This window comes from Meleagris gallopavo, chromosome 1 (assembly GCF_905368555.1).
Source record: "Meleagris gallopavo chromosome 1, MGAL_WU_HG_1.1, whole genome shotgun sequence".
Classification (NCBI taxonomy): Eukaryota; Metazoa; Chordata; class Aves; order Galliformes; family Phasianidae; genus Meleagris; species Meleagris gallopavo.
Window position 1 is genome coordinate 48,524,693 of NC_139404.1, and position 25,704 is coordinate 48,550,396.

Consider the following 25,704-nt stretch of genomic DNA (forward strand, 5'->3'; position numbering starts at 1 on the left):
TCACCACCTGCCAACTGACACCCCGTAACAACACAACTGCCTACCAGCCATAGCCCACCAGCAATGCAAGGCCTCACCTCCTGCTGTTAGAACTCTCAGCAACCCCCAAGCAGCAGCTGCCCATCAGTCAATTCCCCACAACTTTACAGACTTCTGCATAACGTCACATGGCATAGAACAACCTTTTGCCAGTCTCCTGGCTCTGCCCTTTCCTCTGCTGCTGCACCGTAGAGGCCAGGTCAAGCCTGGTCCCAGGTCCTGAGTCATCACTCAGTTTTAATGTTCTTCAGTGGCATGGCTTGGGTATGTGGGTATCTACATAACATGCCTTTACAACCATGTTCTCTGCCTCAGATACAGTAACTTTCCACAGCACAGTGGTCCAAATGGATTTGCCTCTGCCCTGCCAGTTGTTCTGCTTCTATTGTTGCAGCCACCCCCTTCAGGCTTTTGCCACCATCAGTGAGTCAGTGCAGAGGTGGAGCACTGGTTTCTTTCGTTCAGCAACATCTAAAACCAGCTGGATGGCCTTCACTTCTGCAAATTGGCTTAATTCACCTTCTGCTTAAGCAGTTTCTGCAACTTGTTGTGTAGGGCTCCATACAGCAACTTTCCACCTCTGATGTTTTCCAGCTCCTTTCATATGCTGCCAGTATCTCTTTTCCTGTTGGAAAAGGAAGGCCAGGCTTTTGAAGCAAGGCTTCGGATCTTCTGTATTCCTGACTCCAGAACCCCAGGGGTTGATATCGAATAAGATTCTGTCAGAGTCCCCAAGTAGGACCATTCTCCTCAGCTTCAGTGTAGAGCGTGCTTTTTACATCTTGTCCTCCTCGGTCTGGCTCAATGGCTACTTCATGAGCCCTCCTGTTTAAACTGTTAAAAGGTTTGTTATTCAGGGACCTATGTGAAATCATTTTTCCTCCAGGTCGCTTGATAGAGAGTGTTTACAACCAGACTGTAGTTTGGAATATGCCTTCAAAAACAAATAGCCTAAGACAGTTTGTTTCCTTTTTGCTCATTGGTGGGCACATAGTAGTCACTTTGTTAATCACATCCATAGGGATCTGATAATGTTCATCTGCCATTTTATTCCTAAGAATGGGATCTCCTGTGCAGGTTCCTTGACCTTACTTTGCCTTATGGCAAGACTGGCTCTCAGAAGCACTTAGATTGTTTTCTTCCCTTTTCTCAAAAACATCATGTTGCCCCACACGATGATTTCATCAATGTATTTCAGGTGCTCCCACTTTTCCAGTGCATTCTGGATCAGCCCATGACAAATGCTAGGGCTTTTTCCGCTCCTGGGAGAGTCAATTCCGGTTGTACTGGACGCCCCTCCAAGTGAAAGCAAATTGTGGCCTGCATTCTGCCGCCAGAGGGACTGAGAAAAATGCACTGGCTTATCATTTGTGGCATACCACTTGGCTGCCTTTGATTCCAGTTTGTGTTGAAGCATGTCCAGCACAGCAGCATTCAGTGATGGCGTGACTTCATCCAGGCCACAATAGCCCACTGTTAGCCTCCACTCTCCATTGTACTTTCACATTGGCCATATGGGACTGTTAAAGGGTGAGCGAGTCTTGCTGACTACTTGCTTCTCCATCTCCAAGGCAACTATGCCAAAAGCACACTGGTACCCTTTTAGGTCCTTGAAGTACCCTCTCCTGCAGTAATCTATACCAAGGATGCACAGAGTCTCTGGGCTAGTCACAATGGGGTGCTTTTGCCACATATTCCCTGTTAGGCTTACTCTGGCTTCCAACACAGCACTTGGGATACCCTTGTCACTCCAGAAAGACAGATACACCTATGGTTCTGATGTGCCAGGCCACTGAATTTGCACAGTCCAATAAAACCAGTTGTCCATTTTTTCCACTTGGCTGGAGGCAGGGCCCTTCAAGTCCTGGTTATTGTATTCGTGACTCGCTTCTCATGAATGCAAATTAAAATGCTAATTATCAGTGTCAGAAGCAGAATCAGACCATCTTCTTTGACTCAAAGACAGCCCACTGGAAAATGCAGCAGCCGTTTTCCTGGAAGAATCTTTTCTTTTTCCAGTTGTTGTTTCTTGCAGCTCTCATACCTGTGCCTCTAGGGTTGAGGTGGATTTTCTACCCCACTTCCTCATGTCCTCTCCAGGGTCACATGGCTGAAACCACAGGATAGCTCATGGTGTGTACCCACTACATTCCCTCCCTCAAGCAGAGGAACACTTACTTCTAATAGTTGAGACACTGGTCCATACAAATGGGGATTAGGACATAATGTCTTTGAATTACTGGAACTCCAAGGACAGTTTTTCCACAGCTGAGTCATAGGCCCATAGGGAAGAAGAGAAATTTTATTTGTATTGTTGAAGTAGGCTGGCCACTTCATCCACTGTTGGATTTTAATTATCTTTCCAGACCATTGATGCGAGTGTGCTGGCATATGATGATGGTGTACTCCATACAATATTCTACCACATAGATCATGGGCACTTGATATCATTTAGATCTTGGAATAACTTCTCATTGTCCAGGTTAATTTTATACATCACCTCCAGCACAGCTGATTCCCTCAGGTACTGCATACCTTTCTTCATGGCGGTCCACACGCCTGGGAAACATACCAGATCTTCCTTGAAGGGATATTTTTCCTTCACAGCTGGCACATATCACCTCCATAGGGTGATGGCTTGTGTCTCTTTTCATATTGCTTTGTCAATGCTCCTTTCCCTAGACAGGAATCCCAGCTGCATGGCTTCACTACCTATTAAGTCCAGTCTACTGGCCCCATTATCACAGCACTGGAGCAATCAGGTGACAATATGTTCAGCTGGATGACAGCTGAAATCTTTTCACCTATCTTGCAGCTTACTCCAAGTTAGGGATTGAAGGGTTATGAGTTCAGAATCTTCCTCCTCCTGTGCTCCTGATGGCCCTGCTTCATCTTCTCCTTCCATCCTCATTTTAGTAGGAATTTTTGTCCTTAATAAGCAAGCCTTAGGCCAGATTTGTGGGGGATATTCATAAGTAGTCGCTTAACCTTAAATAAAACCTGAAGCACATTCAGTAGGCATAGCAATAGTAACATGCTGGTTTGAACATTCCTGCTTATCTCCCCCATAGCCTGGCTCCCCAAGGAGACAAAGTAAAGAGTGAAATTATTAATAATTTCCAAGATATGATTCCCATAATATGAAGATGACTGCAACATCAAATACAACTACCAGATTAGTTTCCCAAACAGTGTTACACTGTACAGAAAAATGATAACCTTAATCCAGTCCCTGGAAATGGTAAACAGCACAACAGGAATCATATACAGCAAGTAATACGGTTCCACGGAGAAACTCTGAAAGATCTCCAAAAACAGAAAAAAGAGCATTGTGACCAATGACCATCAAATTACCATAACACTCATGACAATTTTAATGACTCTGGTCAGATCTCAACCTTTTGAGCCCCACGTTGGGTGCCAAGGGACTGTTATGATGTGTCCCAGCAGCAGTTCAGCATAACATGGCCCCCAGGTGAGATAAGGGAGAGAACTGGAAACAAAGTAGAACTCATGGGTTGGGATAAAAGCTATTTACAAAGACAGAAGAGACAAAATGGAAACAAATATGTGATGATAAATATAAATAAATAAATGTATATATCTGCCCACAATGCAATTACTCACTGCCTGCCAGCTAACAACACAACTGCCCACCAGCAATCCCCAAACAGTGGCTGCCCTCCAGGCAACTCCGCACAGCTTTACAGCCCTCTGTATGAGGTCACTTAGTAGGGAACGACCCTGTGCCTAATTCAGGCCACTTGTCTTTGCTCCATCCCACTCCCTGCTAGTGCATCATAAAGGCAGAGGCTCTTTCCCACTGAGCAGCCCAGCCCAGCCCATCACTCAGCAGCTACCAAAACATTGGTGTGCTTTCAACACTGTTTCAGCAGACACCAGAACACAGGCTTAGCACTCACTTTCTGTCAAGGACTCTGGGCAACCAAACGAAGCAAAGTCAAACTGTGCTGTGAGCAGTGATACACCTTGCTGGAACAGTTGGAGAAAGCAGAATGGATGTCTGCTCTGAGGAAATTGTTTTTAGTGTTGCAATTGAAAACTGTGCTCGGTTCAGCGCATTAGTTTCCTAAACTGCACAACACATTTTTCAAACAGCCTGTGAAGCCTGAAAGAAAGTAGCACGGCAGCTCACAGCCTTGTTTCTCCTGCCCATCTCAAAGTGGGCTCTGTACCACAGCAGAAAGGTAACAGCTTGGGATACCATCACGCAGAAGAAATGAGAGTGCCATTCTGCTTGCAGCCTCCTCCCCAGATGATCAGGAATCCATATAGGCTTGAAGTCTAATGCTTTGCTTTTTCTTAGGCCTTCTGCGTCAAGAAGGAGGATGAGTAAAGCAGACCACAAGCACTGAGGAACCATGCAGAGGGAGAGAACACAGTACTATCTGCAGTTTCTTTCCTACAACTGTCAGCAGTGGATGTCTGATTACAGAGGGAGAAAAGCAAGAAGCTGCTTGGTAGAACAGATTTGTAAAATGTACTCAGTCACTGCTGCTGCTGTTAGAGAGAGCAGGGCCTTACTGCCAGTTGCTAAGATTTGATGGTAAGAAGCCATGCAAAAGCACTGTAACTCTTAGGCAGAGGCTGCAGAGGGGGCTGCACACAGGCAGTGGCTGCTAGGCTTGCTGTTCTGTGTACATCTCCTCCTTAGGAAAGCGGACCTTGTCAGGTAGGTGTAGTTAACAAATTCACTTATCTGGCAGCCCTGACCTCTGCTTAATACCAGTTTTCAGGCACAAGCCTCCTTTGGGATAACCCTGAGATTGTGCTGTAAATGCTTACTTTACTGTTATGCATGTCACTATCCACAGGTCTTCGATCCTTTCCCCCATCATCCTGCAGCCAGAAGTCATCTGGCATCAAGCAGTCAGAAGAATTTGGCCTTTTTGCTTTGATTCACAGAGACAACCTCTGGACTTTAGATGGGAAGGATGCCTCTAGTGAATTCCAACTCCTGTGTCTTGCATCCCAAGTTACTTCTTATAGGAGCTGCATCAACAGAAACCCCATGGGAAAGAGAAAATTCCCCACAGAAACTACCAGAAATAGGTGATGTGAAGATGTTTTCCATGAACAAAGACAGCTGCTCCAGAGGGGATCTTCTCTCAGAGCTGGAGCTTAAAGTGGAGGTTTTACAACACTGGCACGCAGCCCTGGACCCAACTTCAGAAGCAGCAGCATCATGCTGTAAGCCAAAGGCAGACTGTCAAGGTCTTCTCCAGTTCCGTCTTGTCCTCTCTTCTCAAACCCAAGTAATACTGCATAGCCACTCTGAAAGAGCAGCCCAGCATCCTGCAAGACTATTTATTTCCCTGCTGACCCTGCCTGGCAAACCACTCCTTGCGGGCTATGAGGGCCCTATTGAGGATGCATGGCAACATTTGGATAGCTCACAGAATTTGTTCTGTTGCCATCTACTTCAGAGAAGTGCCACAGGCTACAGAAGTGGAATTGCTGCCGGCAGGGGACCAAGTTAGACTCCACCTGGCAAGGTGCTGGGGTGTTGGCTGGGATGCTGGTAGGAAAGGCTGCTTTTGCCTCAGTTAGTTGGAGATCTCCCATGCACTTAGCAAAGGATAATTTAACCTCTGTGTCCTTGCGGAGGAGGAGGAAACTTGCAAGTGTGAACACTGAGACATGCAGAGCTGTTACGCTCTGCCGGCTTGGAACTGCATTGATCAGTTTGTACTAGCTGTGGGTCTGGTGAGGAAACTTTAAGTACAGCAGATTGATTGCTACCAAGGGACAAATTCCCCATTGCTAGTCGGATTCAAGCTCTAAAGTACTGGCATATTGATCTCTTTATTGTGATTTATTAGTAGTAGCCCTGTACCCCAAACTCTCTTGTGCAGTTATATGAGTGAAAAAGCATACTATTGCTAGCTTAACTCATTATTTTTCAGAGTACTGCACAACCTCTACATAAAGCCCCACACTGACAGGGCAGCTCACAGTGGAGTTGGAGGAAGCAGAGAGGCACTTAATGAGCACAAGGCTGCCCCTGCGTCTTCAGTCCACGGATCCCAAATGGGCCCTCTGCCTTTTGTCACGCACACTGGTGTCCCCCTGGCTGTGGAATGCTGCCCTCTGCACAAGGTAGCAGGGGTAAGGACCCCATCCCCCAATCTGACTTGTTCAGCAAAAGACTGAACCACAGATCTGCATGTTGTGAATGTTTTGCTGTGGACATCTTCCTCCCCTGAGTCCCATCCATAAACTGTGCTTGCCTTGGAGGCAGTTCTAGGGAGTTAAAGGGTTTAAATGAGCTGCCCAAATGGGAAGAGTTGAGAAAGGCTATGAACATCCTGCAGCCCAAGATGTTCTGCCACCTCTGGGCCCTGCTTGAGTTTTGCTATGTATTTTTCCTTTAGTTTTCCCTAATTTTCTATTTAATTTTGCTGATGTGAATGGATTTCTGATGCCTGAAGTAGCTGCTGATGTATTAAGCTCAAAAAAAGCTGAGATGTTGTAGGTTGATTTCTCTCCCCTGGCTCCACCAGAGCTCTCCAGACCTGAAGAAGGCAGGAAAGACAAATACGCGCTGGCTCTTTACCCGCCACAGTCTGGTGATAGTGTAAAGGGAAATCTTTGGCAGTTGAAGTTAATAGCCAAGATATGAGTGGTTGAAAAAGTAGCAAGCATCTGCTCCAGGGATTAACCTGCAGCAGAATTTGGATAGTGGGACGCTGGAGTGTTAAATCATCCCCACGTGAATCATTGCTGTTCAGCTGGCAGCAGCCTCAGGCACACACCGTGCATCAGCAGAAAGTGGCACACATTTGTATTACTTTATTTGCAACTAATGAAATAGCTGGAAACATTTATTGCATATAAATTATATATGAGCACCCATCATACAAATAAACTCTCTCCCGTCTCAGCTTTCCACTTCCTCTTTAATCAGAAAGTCTTTTATATTTGGGGTTCAGATGCAAGAGTCTCTGCTGGTTGCCATCCCTTGGGCCTGTTCTGGTTAACTTGTGAGGAGAGTTGCTCTCCAGTTCTCTACGAAACCTGTATATGCCATTAGATTAAGCAGCTATTTTGATATATTTAATGGAGTGGGAAGGGCAGGAGTTTCTATCCTGCTCTTGTCTAGGCTTTACCTCCCTTCACTTTGAAAATCTGGCAGATTCCCCGTAAGTTGAGGCAAAATAATAGCGAGAACCCAAAGTAACCTGACACTTATTATTACAGGCCTACCAGCTCCTTACTGACCTCAGACAAAATAAGGAAATGGTGCATACATAAGAATCATTAAAAGCAAGAGAAGAGTTGTAGCTAACGCCAAGTCTCCTGTTTATGGAAAAGAATCCGTAAAACTGAGCTGGTAACTGTTGGAGCTGAAGGTTTGGGGCTAGGGATTTGGTTGATAAAAACAAAAGCTGTTGATGAAGTAGGGCTCCAGTAAGGAATGTGATATGGTCTCACTTTGTGTTTTGATTAAAACAAAACAAAACAAAACAACACAACAACAAAAAAAATGATATCAAATTTACAACATTTGTTGTAATTGAATCAAAAATTGGCTAGCTAACATGTCCAGATGTTACAGCAGGTATAAGCACATCACATGTGTTTTTGAAACAGCCCAGTGGTAAGTTACCCAGCGTGGGCCCCACTTGTGGACTGGCAGCTCTGTCCATGGGAGAAGGGACTCAGCAAAGGCTTGGCTCTTGGTGTAGGAACAGTTGAACAGGAGCTCACTGTGCTGCATTTGCAAAGGCTGATTTGATCCTCAGGTGTGTGAATGGGGAATGCAGAGCAGGTGAAGTGTGATTATATTGCATCTGCTAATTCCGTGGTTGTGACTGTTGGTGTGAAACAATTTGACATCTACAACTAAGGGAGGAAATTAAGAACCTGGTGAGGCTTCTGCAGGTTGGAAGACATCTGGGGGAGGCTAATATGATCAAAGCCTAAATATACCTATGTGAGGATTGAATTTTTGCTTCTCTAATAGCTACCCCTGCCAACAATTGCACAAGAATAGGGCCTAGACACAAGATATACATTTTATAATGGTGAAAGTAGTTAAATACTTGAACTTGTGATGCTGTCAGCTTCCCTATCACTGGCAATTTTTGAATCAAGATGGGATGTTTAACAAAACAGTTGCAATGAGACAGTCCTTTGTCAGGTAACCATCAGGAAAGCAGACCAGTCTGAAACAGACACCACTGTCAGATGGTAGCAGACTGCAATATCTTTGCTACAAATACCCTTATAATTACAGTCCATAGCTATATTTCTTTTTGTTTTCCACATTATTATTCTTCAGTTAGAGGCTCAGAAAATCCCCCTGCTTCTAGGTCCAGCAACCATACAGGACCTTTTTTCTATGTCTTGGCTAGCTCCTTCCGGATGGCTCTTGTGGCTGTTTTTATCTTTGGATAACGGAGCACTGGCACAAGTTGCCCAAAGAGGCTGTGGAGACTCCTCCTTGGAGATCTCCAAAAGCTGTCTGGATGTGGTCCTGGGCACCCTGCTCCAGGAGTCCCTGATGAGCAGGGCTTACAGCAGATGGATCCAGAGGTGCCTGCCAACATCAGCCAACATTCTGATTCAGTGAAAGCCCTGAATGAGGTGAGCACAGGTGAGGACTTGGTGCCGGTCTCCTGTGAATGGGGTTCAGCATCACCTCTCAATGTGGGGTAGCAAACATGGGGAAGCAAGGGCAGAGATGGGGCCACACTGGCAGCCAGCAAGAAGTGCCCTCCCTTTCCCCTCCTCTGCAGAACAGCAGAGGGTGTTGCAGCCCAGACTGAACACCCAGGTCTCCCACTGGCCACAGCTCCCCAGCCTCCAGCCCAGCTGCCAGCAGGTGTGGGAGGCCAGCAGCCTGCGAGCTGCCTTTAGGCCTCCCCGCAGCCTCGCTGGGTCACGGCGCGTCGGGCAGCGTGTACCTTCACTTTCCTGGAAAGCAACTTCTCGTCGATACTGAGAAGAGCCTTGTTCTTGGAGGGGGAGGGGGAGAGGGAAGGGGGGGGCCGGCCACTGCTTCATGCAAAGGGGCCACTACTTGTGCTAATTTTTCTTATAGGGCTGAACTAATGCAGCCTGCACTCACTCTAAACCACAAAAAGGTGTTTTTGTTTGTTTTTTTCTTTTTCTTTTTCTTTTTCTTTTTTTTTTTCTGGGGGGAAGGGGAAGGGAAGCAAGGGGCTGGGAGATTTTTTGTGTGTGTGTTGATTTTGTCCTCCCAGCTTTCTCTTTCTGTGCTGGTTTTTTTTTTTTGTTTGTTTGTTTATTTGTTTGTTTTTTGCTCTTCTTCTTAATGCTTTGCTGTTTGCATCCACCAAAAGGAAGCCTTTAGAAAGTACCACCTAGAAAGGTGAAGAGAAAAGGATATTTGCAGTAAAAGGCTGTACATTCTGTGCTCAGTCTGCAGGCTGGACACACACCATCAGGAGGTCATGGCAACCATTGCCTACCTACGCCCCAAGCATCCTTCGCCCTCCTCTCTATGTGTTGTCGCTTATGCTGTGGGGTCCTTGCCTGCCACATCCTTGCTTCTCTCCATTCCCGTTCTTCCACGTGGCAGGAACTCCACATGCAGGCTCTGGGCCACTCTGATCAATCACCACCAGGGTAGGCTATGTGCAGAATAGTTCATCTCCCACCCGTGTTCCACCTGCAAGCCCAGTTTGCACACCTTGGAGGACAGCAGCTTTGGGTCTGCCTGGAGGCCCAGTAAATCACTGAGCCTCTGGATCTAATGATCCAGAGACCATGCTTCAGTCCCATCTGAGCTTCTACACACAGGTTTGCTGGCAGAAGGGCAAAGCAGCACTAACACTTAGCATCATAGAATCATACAAGCTGGGAAAGACCTCTAAGATCATCTAGTCTAACTGCTCATCCAGCCACCAATATTGCCTGCTAAACCAGATCCCTAAGTACTACATCTACCCTTGAACACCTTCAGGGATGGTGACTCCACCACCTCCACAGGCAGCCTGTTCCAATTCATTGCCACTCTTTCAGAGAATAAATTTTTCCTAATGCCCAACTTGAACTTCTTTGGTGCAGCTTGACGCCATTCCCTCTTGTCCTATCACTGTTACCTTGGAGGCCGACCTCCCCTTTTGATACCACCTCCTTTTAGGTCGCTGTAGAGAGCGATAAGGTCTCCCCTGAGTCCCCTCTTCTTCAGACTGAACAACCCCAGTTCCCTCAGCTGTTCCCCATCAGACTCGTGCTCCAGACCCCTCACAGCTCTGTTGCCCTTCTCTAGATACACTCCATGGCCTCCATGTCTTTCTTGTAGTGAAGGGCTCAGAACTGAGCACTTGAGTTGCAATCTCATTAGTGCCAAGTACAGAGGGACAATCACTTCCCTGCTCCTCCTGCCTATCCTTTCTGATACAAGCCAGGATGCCATTGGCCTTCTTGGTCACCTGGGCACACTGCTGGCTCATGTTCAGCCAAGCATCAACTAATATCTCCAGGTCCATTTCCTCTACACAGTCTTCCAGCCACTCTGCCCCAAGCCTGTAGCATTGCCTGGGGTTGTTGTGACCAAAGTGCAGGATCCAGTGCTTGGTCCTGTTGAACTTCATCCCCATTGTCCTCAGCCCAGTGATCTACCCTGTCCGTGTTCCTCTGTAGGGCCTTCCTACCTCTAGGCAGGTCAACACTTTCCCCCAACTTGGTGTAATCTACAAACTCACTGAGGGTGCACTCAATTCCCTCATCCAGGTCATTAATAAAGATATTAAACAGGATGGTCCCCAAGTCTTATCCCTAGGGAACAGCACTTACGAACAGTCGCCAGCTGGATTTAACTTCATTCACTACTGATCTCTGGGCTCAGCCATTCAGCCAGTACTTTAACCGGCAGAGTGTACCAGCCCAGGCCATGGGCTGCAGCTGCCCCAGGAGAATGTTGTGAGTAACAGCATCAAAGGCTATGACGAAGTCTAGATAAACTACATCAACAGCCTTTCCCTCATCTACCAGGTGGGTCACCAATCACAGAAAGAGATAAGGTTGGTCAGGCAGGACCTGCCTTTCATGAACCCATGCTGGCTGGGCCTGATCCCCCAGTTGTCTTGCACCTGCTGTGTCGTCACACACAAGATCTATCTGTTCCATAACCTTCCCTGGCACTGAGGTTAGGTTGACAGGTCTGCAGTTCTCCAGATCTTTCTTACAACCCTTCTTCTAGATGAGAGTCATACTGTCAAGTCTTCAGACACCTAGGACCTCTCCAACACACCCCCTGCCCTCCATGTTCTTCTCATGTTGCTTTTCTGCACCTCTCTTCCTCTCTTCTCCAGATTTTCAGTGCTTCATTTTCCCTGCCTCGGTCCTTTTTCTCACCATCTTACTGTTCCCTTCCTGCAGGGCAATGCATGCTGTCACTTTCCTAAAAAACTATCCTCATTTGCTACTTCCTTTGGGTCGGCAGACACGAAGCTACTTCGGCATCCCTGTCCTTGTGAGTCAAGTCTGAGTTTTGGAAAACTGTGGTCAGTGGTGCCCCGGCGCCACGTCTCACCAGCTTTTATTGCTGGAGAGGATTGCTGCAACACACTGCGGCTGTAACCACTGCAAGGTCGCCGTTCCAAGTGGATGAGGGAGGAAAGGGCAAGACCCACGGGTATGTTGTTACTTTCTAAAGCAAAGACAGAGAGGAAGAATAAAAGGAAGAATTAGAGCAGTCCGCTTACTGTTAAGGCAAGGTGGCTGGTAGAGCCTATGAAGTCACCCAATAAATGCTATAAATACACACAGAGGGAAACTGGCTCCCTACTAGGCAACTGTTAAGCAAACCACAGGATATTTTTGAAGCCGCCATCCAAAAATACAAAGAAAAGTGTGACAAGCCTCCTCGTAAACCGAAAATGGAACGGATGAGCATTTTGGCTCTGCTGTGATTTAGGGCTCCAGCGGGCAGGTCCTCCCTGAAAAAGAATTACCGCTTTGCGCCGGCTCTTCTGGAAGCTCAGAAATTCTTCTGTGGTCAGCAGCATCTTCATGCTCGGTTGAAAGGAAAAACAAGGACTGATGTCTCAATACTTAGTGGAACTTCTGGCAAGGCTGCAGGTTGGATTCAGTGTGCTTCTGACTGCTTCATGATCCCCAGCAATGCAAAGCAGCTGTAAAACTCTTGCAGTCAGCTGTATAACCCAGAGTTACAGCTGCTTTGCATCACTGGACTGGTGCAAAACAACCATAGCACGTCTACATTCTGCATTTGTGCATGGCTTTTGCAACACAGCAATCCACCTGGCATGCATGGAACAGCCACGGTGGGACTAGGCTGCCCAGAGAAGCTGTGGTGCCCCATCCCTGGAGGTTCAAGGACAGGTTGGATGGGGCCCTGTGCAGCCTGAGCTGGTGAGTGGCAGCCCTGTTCACAGCACGGGATGGGACTGGGTGGGCTTTGAGATCCCTTCCGACCCAACCGTTCTGTGATTCTATGACCCGGACCTGGTTGCAGCATATCAATGAATCAGAGCTCCAATGGTGCAAGCACTGCCCAACTGCGAGCTGGGCCTTTGGCAGTTGTGGGGTTTGTACAGAATTGTGGAGATTGCCTTTTCTTCTGCTCTTTTTCACCACAATATGAACACACTACGCACAATGTGCTGTATCGTTTTATCTCCCGAAGTTTTTTGCGAGCTCTCCCGTCTTTCCGAGGTCTCCGATCGTTTCATCCGGCACACCGAGACAACGGCGCACATCTTCAGGCGCCTGAAAGTCCGGAGGGCTCCGCGCAGCCCCAGCCCCCTCGCAGCCCGGGGGCGGTGCAAGCAGAGCCGGGGAGGCCGCCGTGCCCGGTGCCGCAGGGGGGGCCCGGCGCGTGGTCCTTGGGGGGCGGATGCTGAGGAGCTGAGCCCGCAGCGGAGGGACGTTCTGTACCACTTTTCTTTTTTTTTTCTTTCTTTCTTTCTTTCTTTTTCCGCTCTTTCTCCCAGTCTGGCCAACTTTTTTTCTTCTTCTGCACTGTTTTTTTTCTTTTCCCCACTCGGAGAAGCCACGCCGTGGAAAGACGGGGTGGCGGTGGAGGAGGGAGAAACCCCTCCCCTTCCCCTCCCCCGTGGCTCCTTCCTCGGAAAAGCCACACTTGGGGGGTTTCCTCCCTTCCCTCCCCCCTCCCCGCCGCTCCCAGCGGCCGAGCAGCGCCCGCCGGGCACCTCCCGGCCCGGTAAGGCGCGCCTCGGCCTCGGGCCGGCGTTGAGGGTGAGGGCGGGGGGATGCGCGGCGCGGGGCCGCCTCGGTTTCGCTTCGGGGCGGGAGAGCGGCGGGGGAGGGCCGGGCAGCGCGGCTGTCGCCCCGGCGCCGAGCGCTCGCTCGCACCGACGGCAGCGCGACCCTTCACCGGGAGATGCGGAGAGTAAGCGGGGCTCGGGGGAGGGGAAGAAAAGGGACTTTTTGCTTCTGGCTCGAGGAAGCCCGGAGGCAGCCGGAGCCGGGAGAGGGGCGTGCGGTCCGACGGAGAGCGGGACGAGCGGCTCTCCGCGCTTCTTCGCCCGCCGCAGCGCCGCGTTCCGCGCAGGGCTCGGCGATGCGGGGTCGGGCGGACCGCCCCGCACCTGCGCTCCTCCGCATGTGGCTGCTCCGCTCGGCGCTCCCGCAGGGTCGGCTCTTCGCTTCTTCCCAGCGGTGGGTGCCCTTTCGGAGAGTTTTTGTGCAAGCTCAGCCTGTGCTTCACTTAGGACTTCTCTCTCCCCCCGCTTCGTTTTTCTTTTGTTTGGTTGGTTTTTTTTGTTGTTGTTGTTGTTTGTTTTTTTTTTGTTTTTAATTTTTTTTTTTATTATTATTCATTTAATTTAAGCTTGGAAACGGGATCTGAACGAACCCTGAAGGTAACTGAGAGGAACTCGAGAATGTTAAATTTGTATCTGTGGCTTTTTCTTGTCCTTTGGTATGAGGGAAGGATGGGGATGTGGCTCGACCATTGCTTTGGGAAATTTGGGGTAAAGGGTACATCTTCAGGCTGTGCTCTACCTGTAACTCTCCAGGTCGGGGCTGTGTGGTCCCGGCAGCAGAGTTTGCATTCAGAGAACGTTAATGCAAAACCCAGCCACATGCTGACCGTGCTTAATTCTGCAAAACGGGGTGGGATGAGAAGCAGCTGCAGCTTCCTGATGCTTCGTTTGGTGGTGACCGGGCGGGCCCGCATGGGGCCGTGCAGCCCTGTTTCATTCTCCAAGCAGCACAGCCTGTGGAGTTTCAGCAGACTGCAGCCATGTGCTTGAGATGATGCTCGTGCCCAGGCTGCACTGAGCCGCAGGTAACTACCAATGGGTGTAAGGGCGCACAGGGGCACTGTGGGCTGGTGCAGCCCCCTCGGCCTCTGTTTGGAGAGGGCTGAGTTAGGTTTCCAGATGACAGCTTTGAATAGCAGCTGGTGCCTCCGTCTGTAATCCAGCTGGAATGCCTCTGGAGCTGGTGGGCAGTCTGTGCAATGGTAGATTCCTTGCTGCTGTCACTAATGCTGTGGTTGTGCTGCTGAGAAACAAACGGGAGAGGTTTCTTCCCTGGCTTCTCCTTCTCTCTGTCCCTGCTGGAGTTTTGTTCCTCTTCCATTCCGCAAGGTGCTCCCATAGGGCATCCATTGGCCTCAGTCGGAGGCTGATGCAGAACAGGGCTGGCCATGCCCCAAAGCCTGTGGTGTGGTTCAGTGGGAGTGTGGGTGGTCGTAGGGGGTGGTGGGTTTGTAAGCTAGGTGCTAAGTGTGTGTGATGTTGGAGGCATGGTGTGTTTGTTGCAAAGAAGGCAACTAATTGTTACTTTAATTACATCCCTGCTGGTGTGTTCTGAGAAGCAGGAATTGAAGACAGGCATGATACCAGCTTACACCCTGACACTATCTGGCCTTCCGTTTGGCATCCATGCACATCCTCCAGCCCCACTGAGGCACTCATTAGCTGAGTGTTTTGCCGACTTTGGCCTCAGTGCCTTTATCTAAGCAGGTCAGTGGTGCTTGGGGCAACAGGACTTGGTGGATTTGCATTAGGGAATGAGCAGTCAAAACGAGCCAGGTGAAGTTCATTTCCCCTCTGACCAAGATTTCATGTTAAGATGGGGAAGGGAGGTGTTGAATGCCCTATATTTTAGCCCCTGGGAATCTCAGGCTGAGCTCAGCAGTCAGCTAATAGTACAGCAATATCGACTCAGCTTTAGTAAAAAGGCTAAATGCTGGTTTCCGTGTTGTCTTTGGAGCTCTTAGAGCTGCCCCTTATTTTCGTCCTCTTCAGTGGAGAAATGAAAAGGCCTGTGTGCACTTCACAGGAAATGAATGTCTGATACACGCTCGCAGGCTGCTCATTTCCAAGAACTGCTCTCAAGGTATTTTGATAATGCACATTCTCTCTGCCTTCTCCCTTCCTGCTCCCCTCGTGCTCTCTGTGCTGCTGCATGTTCACAGATGTGTGTGAGCCGAGGTGGGCTGTGCGGGTAGTGGCCTCACGCACAGGCTGTGGGGCTGTGGGAGCTCAGCATTGGCCCTGCCTGAGAGGTCGCAGGCAAAGCCATACGGAGCTGGCAGTGCTCAGCTGCCTTTGTCTGAGCACCCCCTGCAAATGCTGAAGGAAAACGTTGACTTGGGTAACAGTCCTCGTGGCTCTGCAGCTCAGCAATGGTGCACGTCTGCTTCCTTACTTCTTTGGGAGCAAACTTGGGCTAAGGGATGTCTGTGCCTTTGGCTGGGCTCCCTTTAGCTGTGTGTAAAGTCGGAGCAGTTTTTAAAGGCAATGCTTAATATGAATGTTAAAACAAGCCCTTTGCTGCTGGATTCCTCTGCTGGAGCGTGGAGGGGTGGGTGCTTCACAGAGACGGAGCAGAGAAGTTTGAGAAAGAAGAGAAATGAGCACTCTCAGATCAGCTCTCTCACTTTCCCCAGCAGCATTTTAACATGTGTGTGATTGGAGTTTTTCCCTTTTATGAGTTTTAAAATTACTTACTTTTCAATCTCGGTTACCTTTGAACTTCCTCTCTTCTTGTTTTATGAAAGAGCATAAAAAGAGCTGATTATAGGGGTGTTCCTGCTGCACCCCCTGTGTCTCTCTGCTCCATCTGAAAGCTTGCAGGTGGCTTCCTACCACCCATCCTCAGGCCCATCCCTGCTGTCTCAATTCTGCCTTTGTATTTCAGGTGTGCCAGGTGGTGGCATTGCCATCACCTTCCCACCCTGAGTATGGTCTGCTGCACACCACAGACTTCCTGCTGTTTCAGTTTTCCACATCTCTTCTGATCACTCCCTGCAGGTAAAATAGCTTTAAGTACGGCACACAGGAGGAAGAAAGCCAAAACTCTGCTTGCTTGCTTAGCTCCTCAGCAGCTCCTTCAGCCCCCTTGCTGGTGGTATCCCGGTGAGCTGAAGAATGGATTCCCCCGGAGGCTTTCTGGTTTTGACAAACTCAAAACGCCATTTGTTTTCGTTCTGTTTATCTTGGCTACCTGCTGTCCCGTTTTCATGACAGCCATCCTCATGGAAATTTGTTCCCCACTGACACTAATTCATATTCCTTTATATTTGGCTCCGCCAGCACTAACATTTCATCTTTGCAAGCTGTAGAGGTTCAGGCGGGCACTGCCATTGCTGCATTTTTGTACAGTGCCTCTGACTGTGGCCACTGCTTGCAGGGGTCATCACGCTCTGTCCCTTTAAGCTTTCTTAAATTGCTTCTAATGGCTCAAGTCTTTTCTTGCCCACTTCTGACTCTCGGGACTAGTTTCTTTATTTTGTTTGTTGGAAATTCGCGTTGCTGTGTAGCTCTGCTCTGTACCCCTCATTCCTGCTGCCGACAGCACAGGGATGGATTTGGGTCCCTCGCGTCTGCTGGGGCCTGAGAGCAAAGGGAGCAGCCCTCCCCTGCCCCCTCAAACCTGTGGTGTTGAGCCAGTTTTCCCTGTGGATGCTGTTCATATCCAAGGGCTGGTGCCTTCCCTGAATTCCTTTCCTGCTGAATATGATGGTTTTGAGGAGAGGCAGCTGGCATTGTGGGGATCAGTGACAGCTGTTGTGTCTCAGCATTTACTCGTGTCTCTGACAGGGTGCTGGAACAGCCCAAACCAGTCAGTTCAGCCCAGCGTGATTGGAAGAAGCCTCCCCAAACCAGTGCCCTCTTGGGCAGAAGTGGGCAGCAGCACATCTGTGCCTCTCAGCTTCAGCAGGACAGCCTGAGCTGCGGCTTTGAAGCTGGGCGCACTGATTTCCTGTTTCTAACAATTTTTATATTTGAATTCCCTTTTTGCCAGTGATGTGGAGGGGGAAAGCCTCAGAGCCCAAACCCAGACTCACATGGGTCAGCCAGTTGGGTGCAAGACAGGGTTATGGTTTGTTGCGGGGCTGAGACTGCTGGGAAAAGGCTGTTTGGTTTGGAAGGAGTTGTTCTGAGTTCACAGAGTGTTTCAGAGGTGTGAGGAAGGGATCGTGAAAGCCACGTTTCTTCCAGCTGTTGCAGTTAAGCGAGCAAAAGCAATTAGCTTTCCCTATGAACTGCCACTGTCGTTATTTATTTTTTTGAGCAAACATGCATGCAGGCTGCCCTGCCCTGGGGAATACTTGGAGCACGTCGAACTATCCCATGGGTTTTCTCCTGTGTAAAAACCTTTCAGCCTGTATCAGCAGAGCATCACATTGAAGCAGAAGGCATGTCATAGAAAAGTGTATAAGAAACACAAAAACAAAGCAACAAATCCACGGAGAGGTGGAATTATTTGTGGGTTTTGGGATATGCTCTCCAACCCAAACACTATCACAGGGGTTTGATAAGAGCAATCCTTCTGGAAGATCTGTAGAAGGGTTTCCAAAGCTCTGCATGCACTCCATGTATACGTGGAAACAGGAAATGTCACAGCATGTGTAGTGCTGTGCTGCCTTGTAGGAGATAACAAACTTACAGAGTTTTTCATATTGCATCCTGGTTGAATGCTGGTTTTATAGGGAAACATGGTTTTGGTTTGGGGTGAGTTTGTGTGTGTCACATTCTTTTTATCTGTGCATTCCTTCGTGTCAGACACGGTGTCACTCTTGCACCAGACTCTAATTTATGGCCATGGCATAAAAGTTAGCGGGAGCTGCAGTTTCCCCATGGCCACACTGTGCTGGAGTAGCTATGATTGACATTGGAATGGCCCCGTGCACCCTTCTTGTACCAGGGGTTGTGATGAGGATTGGCTGCATGCTTTCAGATGGGTTGTTCTAACTGTTATGCCTTCTGTTGAGTGCAAGTTTGAGCTTGCTATTACAAATCCTAAAGCTTTTTTCTGTTGCCATCATCTCTTCACATTTGGTTTTTATGGGTTCTGCTTCCTACAGACAATGACAATGGTAAGATCTTTGCATTTGTCCTTAGGGCATCTGTGAGCTGTCTGGTAGTTAAACACATGGTGGCTTTGGTAGTAGCAGTAATAATAATAACACCAATAATGTGTTTGTTGCTATCTGAAGTGCTATATAAAGCCTTCTACAGTCATACAGGGTGAGGAGGTTGAGGCGGAGCAACCATCTCCAGATTTGTTGCATTTCACACCCATATTACGGCCAACTAAAGGGTCAGTCATCTGTTTGATGGGCATCTCTTTCTTTCCAAAGGATGGATGCACTCTCAGGGAAAGCTTTGCAAAAACTCAGCACTGCTGCATCAAGGCTCCTGACTTGGGACCAATTGCAGGCCTGACATCTAGCAGCTCTTCCCTATGGACAGTAAATTTCAAGAGGTAAGTGAGCCCTTCAAGAAAGAAAAGCGCAGGAGTGAGTCCTCTCCAAGTGCCTGCAGCCACCATTGAGTGTGCCAGCTGTATCCAGTCCCAGGGCTGGCTTACACAGCAGCTGCACACAGCTGCCTGCTTCACCGTCTCCATACATGAAATGCGTGTCTTTGCCTGGATAGTGAGTCAGGAGGAAGGCAGAATGCCCTGTGTCAAGAGCACTTGTTTTGAAAAGCTCTTGAACTTGCAGCAGATCATAAGGCCTGGGGAAACTTGTCCATCTTTTCAACCAGTGGGACACCGTTGTTTCGGAGATGTTGCTTTGGATGTAAGTGCTGTTCCTATAGTATGGAGGCAGCGATGGTCTTAGGTGTTGGGGATTTGGGGGGCTGTTTGGCAGTAGGGAAAGAAAACAAATCTTGGTATGGTAAATCAGATGAACCTTAAAAGTGATACCAATAAGTATTTGTAGCGGGCTAACTAACACTACCCTGCCAGCCAGTCATCTGTGGAGTTGGGACACTGAAGCTAAACAAACTCGTGCTGTCTGAAGATATGAACCACGTGTAGATTTCAAACCAAGTCAGTGCGCTGTGAGGGTGCTATTTTTGCACTTACTTTGAATTTGAAATGATGACACAGTCTCGGTTCTTAGTCAGCCAGACTTCTAGTAGCAGTGGATTTTTCTTAAAGGACTTGGGAGAGTGACTCAAGGTTGAAAACTGGGACAAACAGTTGTTTTCCTGTTTTGTCAAACAGTGTCTGCAGCCTTAAACAAGTCATACAATCACAGAATCGTTTGAGTTAGAAGGGTCTCTTAAAGGCTATATGATCCAACTCCCCTGCAGTGAACAGAGACACCTACAGTTACATCAGGGTGTTCCAGCATCACTTTATCATCTGTTTATTTGTTTTTTTTTAAAGTAGTCTGAAAATGAAAGACATCTGCCCACTTCTATTTTCCTGTTGGGATTTATTGTCCTATCTAGACCTAAAGCTTTGGTTTGGACCCAAGAGAAGTTGCCCTTTGGGAGGAGTGGCTGCTGGTGAGTGGGGCTCCTTGGTCCCATCACAGCTGAAGCCTTTGAAGGCTCTTAGCAGGAGTGCTACCTTTTTTCCCCTTTTCTTAACTAATGTAAAATGCTCTATAGCTTCCTCAGCCATCAGAGAGGAAAAGGAAAGGGACGGAGATGCTGCAGCTTCTTGTGGCGCCTGCAGTGCTGAGTCTTTGGTGGTGACAGATTGCCCTATGGGCTGCATGTGTTGCCTTGCTTGTGTTCTGCTCACCAAATCAGATTCCCCTAAGCATTCTGACTGGTTGAACCCTCTGAGAAGCTTTTAGCTGGCTTTTTCTTTTTTTTCTTTTTTTTTTTTTTTTTAATGGAAAAGAAAAAACCCAGCTTGATTAACACCTTCCTCCCCCTCCCACCTTTCTCAGGGTGGAATTTCCCTCCCACAGCAACACGTGGCTTAAGAGCAGGATCAGCAGTGTTCAGAGCAGTGCCAGGGATGTTGTGGTCTGCAAATCACAGGGTAGAAAACAGAGTGTCACTGAAGAGGCTTCCCAGGCTTGGACAGGGTGTATGCAGGCCAGAGTGCATGGCCCTGTAATAGAGGCATGCCTGACAGTGGCATTATTGATACCACTGCTGAGCACTGCAAGAGGAATGAGGAGGGAAAAGATGACCCCAGGCAAGGTGCTGCTGGGCACCTCTGGGTCCTGTGTTCCCTAGTGAGCCCATGGCCACAGTGGGGCCCACTGGGGAAAGGGCACAGGCTGCTGGGCCGCAGTGTTGGGTCTGCTCTGAGCATGGCTTGCTGCCAGCAACTGTGACTGGGTTAATGGAGTGTGTCAAGGGACTGAGGGCAGGGCTTGGCAGTGAGCGACTGACTTGTCAGGCCTGGGGAAGTGGTATGTGACAGCTCCGCTTCTCACACAGAGCGAGCCTCTGGCTTGGGGCTGTGGTTTCTATGTTTATGTATATATATATATACTCACACACACACAGAGAAAACGTATTTTTTTAATAATTGAAATGACTTGGATGGATGGCTGATGGCAACACTGGGTACAGGGCTCTGTTTTCCAAAAGCAGACAGTCTGGTGTCAACATGAGGCACAGGAGATGAGCAGGGTTGAGACAGCGAGGGAGGGCACCTGCCTGAATCATAGAATCATAGCCATAGAATGGTGTGGGCTGGAAGGCACCTCAAATCCTACCCAGCTTCAAACCCTGCTGTGGGCAGGGCTGCCACCCACCAAGTCTGGCTGCCCTGGGCCCCATCCAACCTGGCCTTGAGTGTCTCCAGTGATGGAGAAAAGGCAGCACGGGAGCTGAGGACGATGGCTGTGAGAGGGCAGCAGCACCTGCAGGCAGTGGGGAGATATCCCTGCAGCACAAGCAGAGTGGATGGTCCTGAGCAGAAATGCTCCTTGGGCATCAACAGAGCCTAGTATCAGCACAAGTACTCTCACTTGTGGCAGCTTTAAAGCTGATGGGGATGCATTTCATAGAATCATAGAATTATTAGGTTGGAAAGACCAATAAAATCATTGAGTCCAGCCACAAGCCCATCTCTGTGACTGCTCTAGACCACGTCCCTCAGTGTGACATCTTTCCTTTTCGTGAACACCTCCAGAGACAGTGACTCAACCACTTCCCTGGACAGCCTGTTCCAATGCACATTACTTCTTCTGAGAAGAAATTGTTCCTAATGTCCAACCAGAACCTCCCCTGGTGCAATTTGAGGCCATTCCATCTTGTCCTATTGCTGTTTCCCAGGGGAAAAGGCCAACCTCCCCTTTGCTACAGCCTCCTTTCAGGTCATTGTAGAGAGTGAGGTCTCCCCTGAACCTCCTCTTCTCCACACTGAGCAATCCCAGTCCCCTCAGCTGCTCCCCATCAGACTTGTGCTACAGACCCTTTACAGCTCCACTGCCATTCTCTGGACGTGCTCTGGGGCCTCAGTTTCTTGTAGTCAGGGGCTCAAAACTGAACACAGCACTTGAGGTATGGACCTGGATTTCTTGCAGACTGGATCTGGGAGCATCTTGATATAAGGGAATGGTTCCTGGGCTTTGGTGGGAAGGGCTTGTTCCGTCTGTTGTTGCTTGTGCTGTCTGTTCTGTCTGAGGGGTTGCTGAATGCCAAAATGAAAGATACCCTCCTGCTTGGAAAATTCTTCTCACTTGGGAACTGTTTTCCTCTTGCCAGACTCAAGGCCACTCTGAAAAGCCCCTCGCCACCCAAAAGAGGGAAATCACAAAATAACGAGATCTACTAGATACAAGCCAGCCTAAAGGATGTGCTGAGAAGCCCTTAGATGTGAAATGTATGAACCCAATGGATGCAGCACTGTAACCTGGTCCCTTGCACTGGTGTGGCCCAGCTGGAGTCTCTCCTGTTTGTATTTGCTTGGTGTATCTACAGCTGTGGGTTGGTGGCACACCACGGCTTTCCTCCCTGTGAAATGTCCTCACTTGCTCAGTGCGAGGATGTAGGGATTTGCCTCACTCTGCTTCTCTCCTGCAGGCTGGAGGTGACGGGAAAAGCATGGTAAATGCAGCGTCTCCCTGGGATCCATGGGCTCTTTGAGAGATGATCAGAGGGAGGCCAGATGATCTGCAAAACACACGCACCACTGTTGCTTGTCTGCAAAGGCAGCATCGGAGCGTTCTCCCTAGCCCCGCGCCACCCGGCTTGCCCGATCGCTTCCGGATGTTTCGCAGTTGCGAGTGGGAGGTCCTGGAGCGATCCCTCAACATCCTCCAGGCCAGTGACTTCTACTGGGGCCCGCTGTCCGTCGGGGAGGCCCACGCCAAGCTGCAGCGGGAGCCCGTCGGCACCTACCTGGTGCGGGACAGCTCGCAGGGGAATTGCTTGTTCAGCCTGAGCGTGCGGATGCCGACCGGGCCCGTCAGCCTCCGCATCTCTTTCCAAGAGGGCTATTTCCGTCTGAAGAACTGGTTTTCGGACTGTGTGGTCCGGCTGCTGGAGCTGGTGGTGGCGGGGACCCGCAACAACCCCTTGCACTTTGATGAAATGGGGGGAACTCCTCTGGTCTTTTCCGAGCCCTTGTGTCGGAGCCGCCGGACTGTGCCCACGCTGCGAGAACTGTGCCAGCGGCACCTGCCCGGTTCCACCGCTGCCATGCGGACGTGCCCACGGGAGGCGGTGATGTCACCCCTGGATGGGAGCGTGGTCTCCAACCCCTCTGCAACTGGCACTAGGAGATGATGTCGGGCATGTGGAGGCGAAGGGATGTACACGGCCACACTGGAGGGGCAGGGCTGACTGCTCAGAGGGGCAGGGTGCCTGCACCCACTGGCTGCAAAAGCTGTGTCTTCAAACATGCACAACATGCCTGACCTTCCCCCATGTGGATGGGGTGAAGCCAAGCCTGAAGAGCAGCTCTTCCCACCCCCAAGTCTTGCTCTTGGCTCCAGTCATGACTAATAAGCTTGAGAACAGGGCGAGCTGCCTGTCCTGCCAGGTCAGCCCCACTACCCAAAGTGCCTAAGCTAGTTTATGCTGCCAACGTGCCTTCGTGAAGCCATATGGCCCCACAGTGCTGCATCCCAGGTATCGGTGGGCACGGGCCACAAGCTAACTGGAGGCCACATGTTAACAGGAGACCACGTGGCTGTGCTTGAGCACAAATGCAAAACCTGTCCCTTCAGAGATAAGCACTTTCAGGGAAAAAACATTGCAGCTGTGTACAATACGTGCAGCTTGAGTGGCTTCTGCATTGCTTTATTTGAACAGGTTTTTGGGAGTGCAGATGAGTTACTTTATACTACGGGCATCATGCTCCTGGGAGGCAGGTCTGAGGTCGGTTCTGCCTTGCAGGGTGTGAGCAGACCCAGTCCAGAGCCTCTTGTCCTCATCTGATAGTATGCTGCTGCCACCTATGGGTTACAAAAAGGTATTTGTCTTGCCTCAAGACGAGGTAAAGAATTTTTTATACATCTCCTAAATTTTAATAAACGTGTTTTTCTACTTATTTTTAAAAGCCGAAAGGTACACAGTGATGTTTTCATTCCCTTGCATTGCTGGAAACCCCATTGGTCTAGTGCAGTGGCATGGTATTCAAACTGTACCTGAACAACCGAATTTCTTTTGAAGAGCAGAGCAGTACGTAAAGGAATGGTCCTAGCTGGGAACAGTAGGTGTTCATTACAGTGCAATGAAATAAGAATTTTATGAACATAAGATAATTCCTAAAAACATAGGGGTGAAATTTTTAGAAGTATTTTTAGTGTCTCTAGACCTGAACTGAGTGTTTGAAGGAAAGACTGGTGCTTTGAGATCCTAGAGCATGGCACAGCATCAGTGAGCTGTAACTGCAGAGAGCGTGTGGGACAGAGAGGGATTAAATAGGGGTAGGAAAAATCTTAGCATTGTTGATTCATTTTAGGGTTCAGGTGGGTTTGATATCCTTGAAAACACACAACTAAAAGCAGCTACATGGAAGGAGTTCAGTGTGTTTGGATACTGTAAAAGAGGACACCTGAATGGGATCAGGGAGGAATTGGCTTCCACAAGCATGCTGTGTGAGCAGACTGCTGTGCTCACTCTGCCTTTCCCCTTCAGACCTGCACAGGGAAAAAATAGAAAAAATAGCAAATGCAGAGAGACGTGACCCTGAATTTGCTCTCTTGGCTTTAGGTGTCTTATCTGAGGAACCACTGTGTGCAGCCAGTGCAGTGAGAGATACGGCGCATTATTCGTGGCAGGAGCTCTTTGGACGCTGAATTAATCTCAAGAGACTTCTGCCGTGCTGCCGGCAGCGAGGTCCTGCCCTCCTCCCGAGGCTCTGCGTTGTGATCCAAGGCTGCTGAATTAGTGCTGTGGGGGAATCCATCCCCTTGCCAGCCCTAGAGAGGAATGGGGCAGCCCGGTGGCACCACAGCTGTGGGTGAGGGAGTGATTATCTCACTGTACTGGCTGCTCATTAGACCCCGTTTAGAATATTACATCTAGTTTGGGGTTTCTGTTGCAACAAAAATATCATAAATTGGAGTGAGCTCAGAGGTATGACCCCAAGATGCTCAGGACTGCAGCACTTGCTTTGTGAGGAGAGGCTGAGGGAGCTGGGTTTGTTCAGCCTGGGGAGTAGATGGCTTTGGAGAACGTAAGAGCAACTTGCCTATACCTGCGAGGAGGTCATCAAGGAGTGATGCTCGCCACAGCATTGCCTGGTGGGAGAAGGAGACACAAGGATGGAAACAAGTCCAGGCTGGATAGGGTGGAGGGATCCATTTGAGGGCAGGTTGCCCAGAGAGACTGCGCAGTCTCCATGCTTGGAAGTCTTCAAGGCCCAACTAGATGCACTCGTTACTCCTTGCTGCCCACCCTGCCAGCCCCTCGGGTGGCTTTGGGCAATGCGCTGGCTTTCAGGGGAAGTCCTGATAGGTCAGCTCAGCGTGTTCCCCTCCCTCTGCCCACCCAAGGGTTGAAAGCCATGTCTCCTGCCCTTCTTCTCTCTCATTTCATATATGGGGCTTGCTGGCTGCCTTCCCTCCCTCCCTTCCTAAACTGGGGGTGGTGGGAAAGCGTTTGGCTCATTTCTTCACCATTTACAGCCGAACACAGAAATGCTTCTGTTTTATGGCAGCAGTTATAACTCGCTGAGGGAAGAGCTTTCTGACTGGATCGCGCTGACCTGGTGATGAACTGCTCTCATTTGGCCTGAAATGAGCATCTTGGGCTGCGCGGCTGAGGGCTACGGAACAGCCGCGTTTGTGGCCAGGGCTGTGCTTGAGGAAAATCACACCAAGAGAGGAAGATGTAGTTTGGGTTTTAATAAAATCTACTTCTTTTTTTTTTTTTTTTTTTTTAATTGCGCAGCAAGTACTTGTCTGTGTCTTACAAGTAAGTCAATTCCATGCAGGGCTGTAGCAAATTGATTTGAGATCTGAGGATGAAAAGCAGTGAAGGACTGCCAAGTATTGTTACATTATGAAAGTTT

At 49.2% G+C, this 25,704-nt stretch overlaps 1 protein-coding gene across 11 annotated transcripts; it reads left to right on the plus strand.

Moving 5' to 3' along the window:
* Positions 1–12,832: 12,832 nt before the first annotated feature.
* LOC104910786 (suppressor of cytokine signaling 1-like) lies at positions 12,833–23,752 on the plus strand. 11 transcript variants are annotated; one of them, XM_085225042.1, is made up of 4 exons: positions 13,249–13,408; positions 16,171–16,283; positions 18,617–18,741; positions 21,948–23,752. In XM_085225042.1, the coding sequence occupies exon 4, from the start codon at positions 22,332–22,334 to the stop codon at positions 22,968–22,970; it is 639 nt and encodes a 212-aa protein (XP_085081168.1). In that variant the 5' UTR covers positions 13,249–13,408; positions 16,171–16,283; positions 18,617–18,741; positions 21,948–22,331; the 3' UTR covers positions 22,971–23,752. The 11 variants fall into 11 exon arrangements, with proteins under 11 accessions (XP_085081187.1, XP_085081168.1, XP_085081203.1 ...); XM_085225077.1 differs by lacking the exon at positions 16,171–16,283 and having other exon boundaries at positions 21,948–22,169; positions 22,266–23,752; XM_085225087.1 differs by lacking the exon at positions 16,171–16,283 and having other exon boundaries at positions 21,948–22,136; positions 22,266–23,752.
* Positions 23,753–25,704: the final 1,952 nt, after the last annotated feature.

Coding starts and splice junctions, on each gene's coding strand:
- LOC104910786 (XM_085225061.1), top strand. CDS start 22,332: ATGATCAGAGGGAGGCCAGATGATCTGCAAAACACACGCACCACTGTT.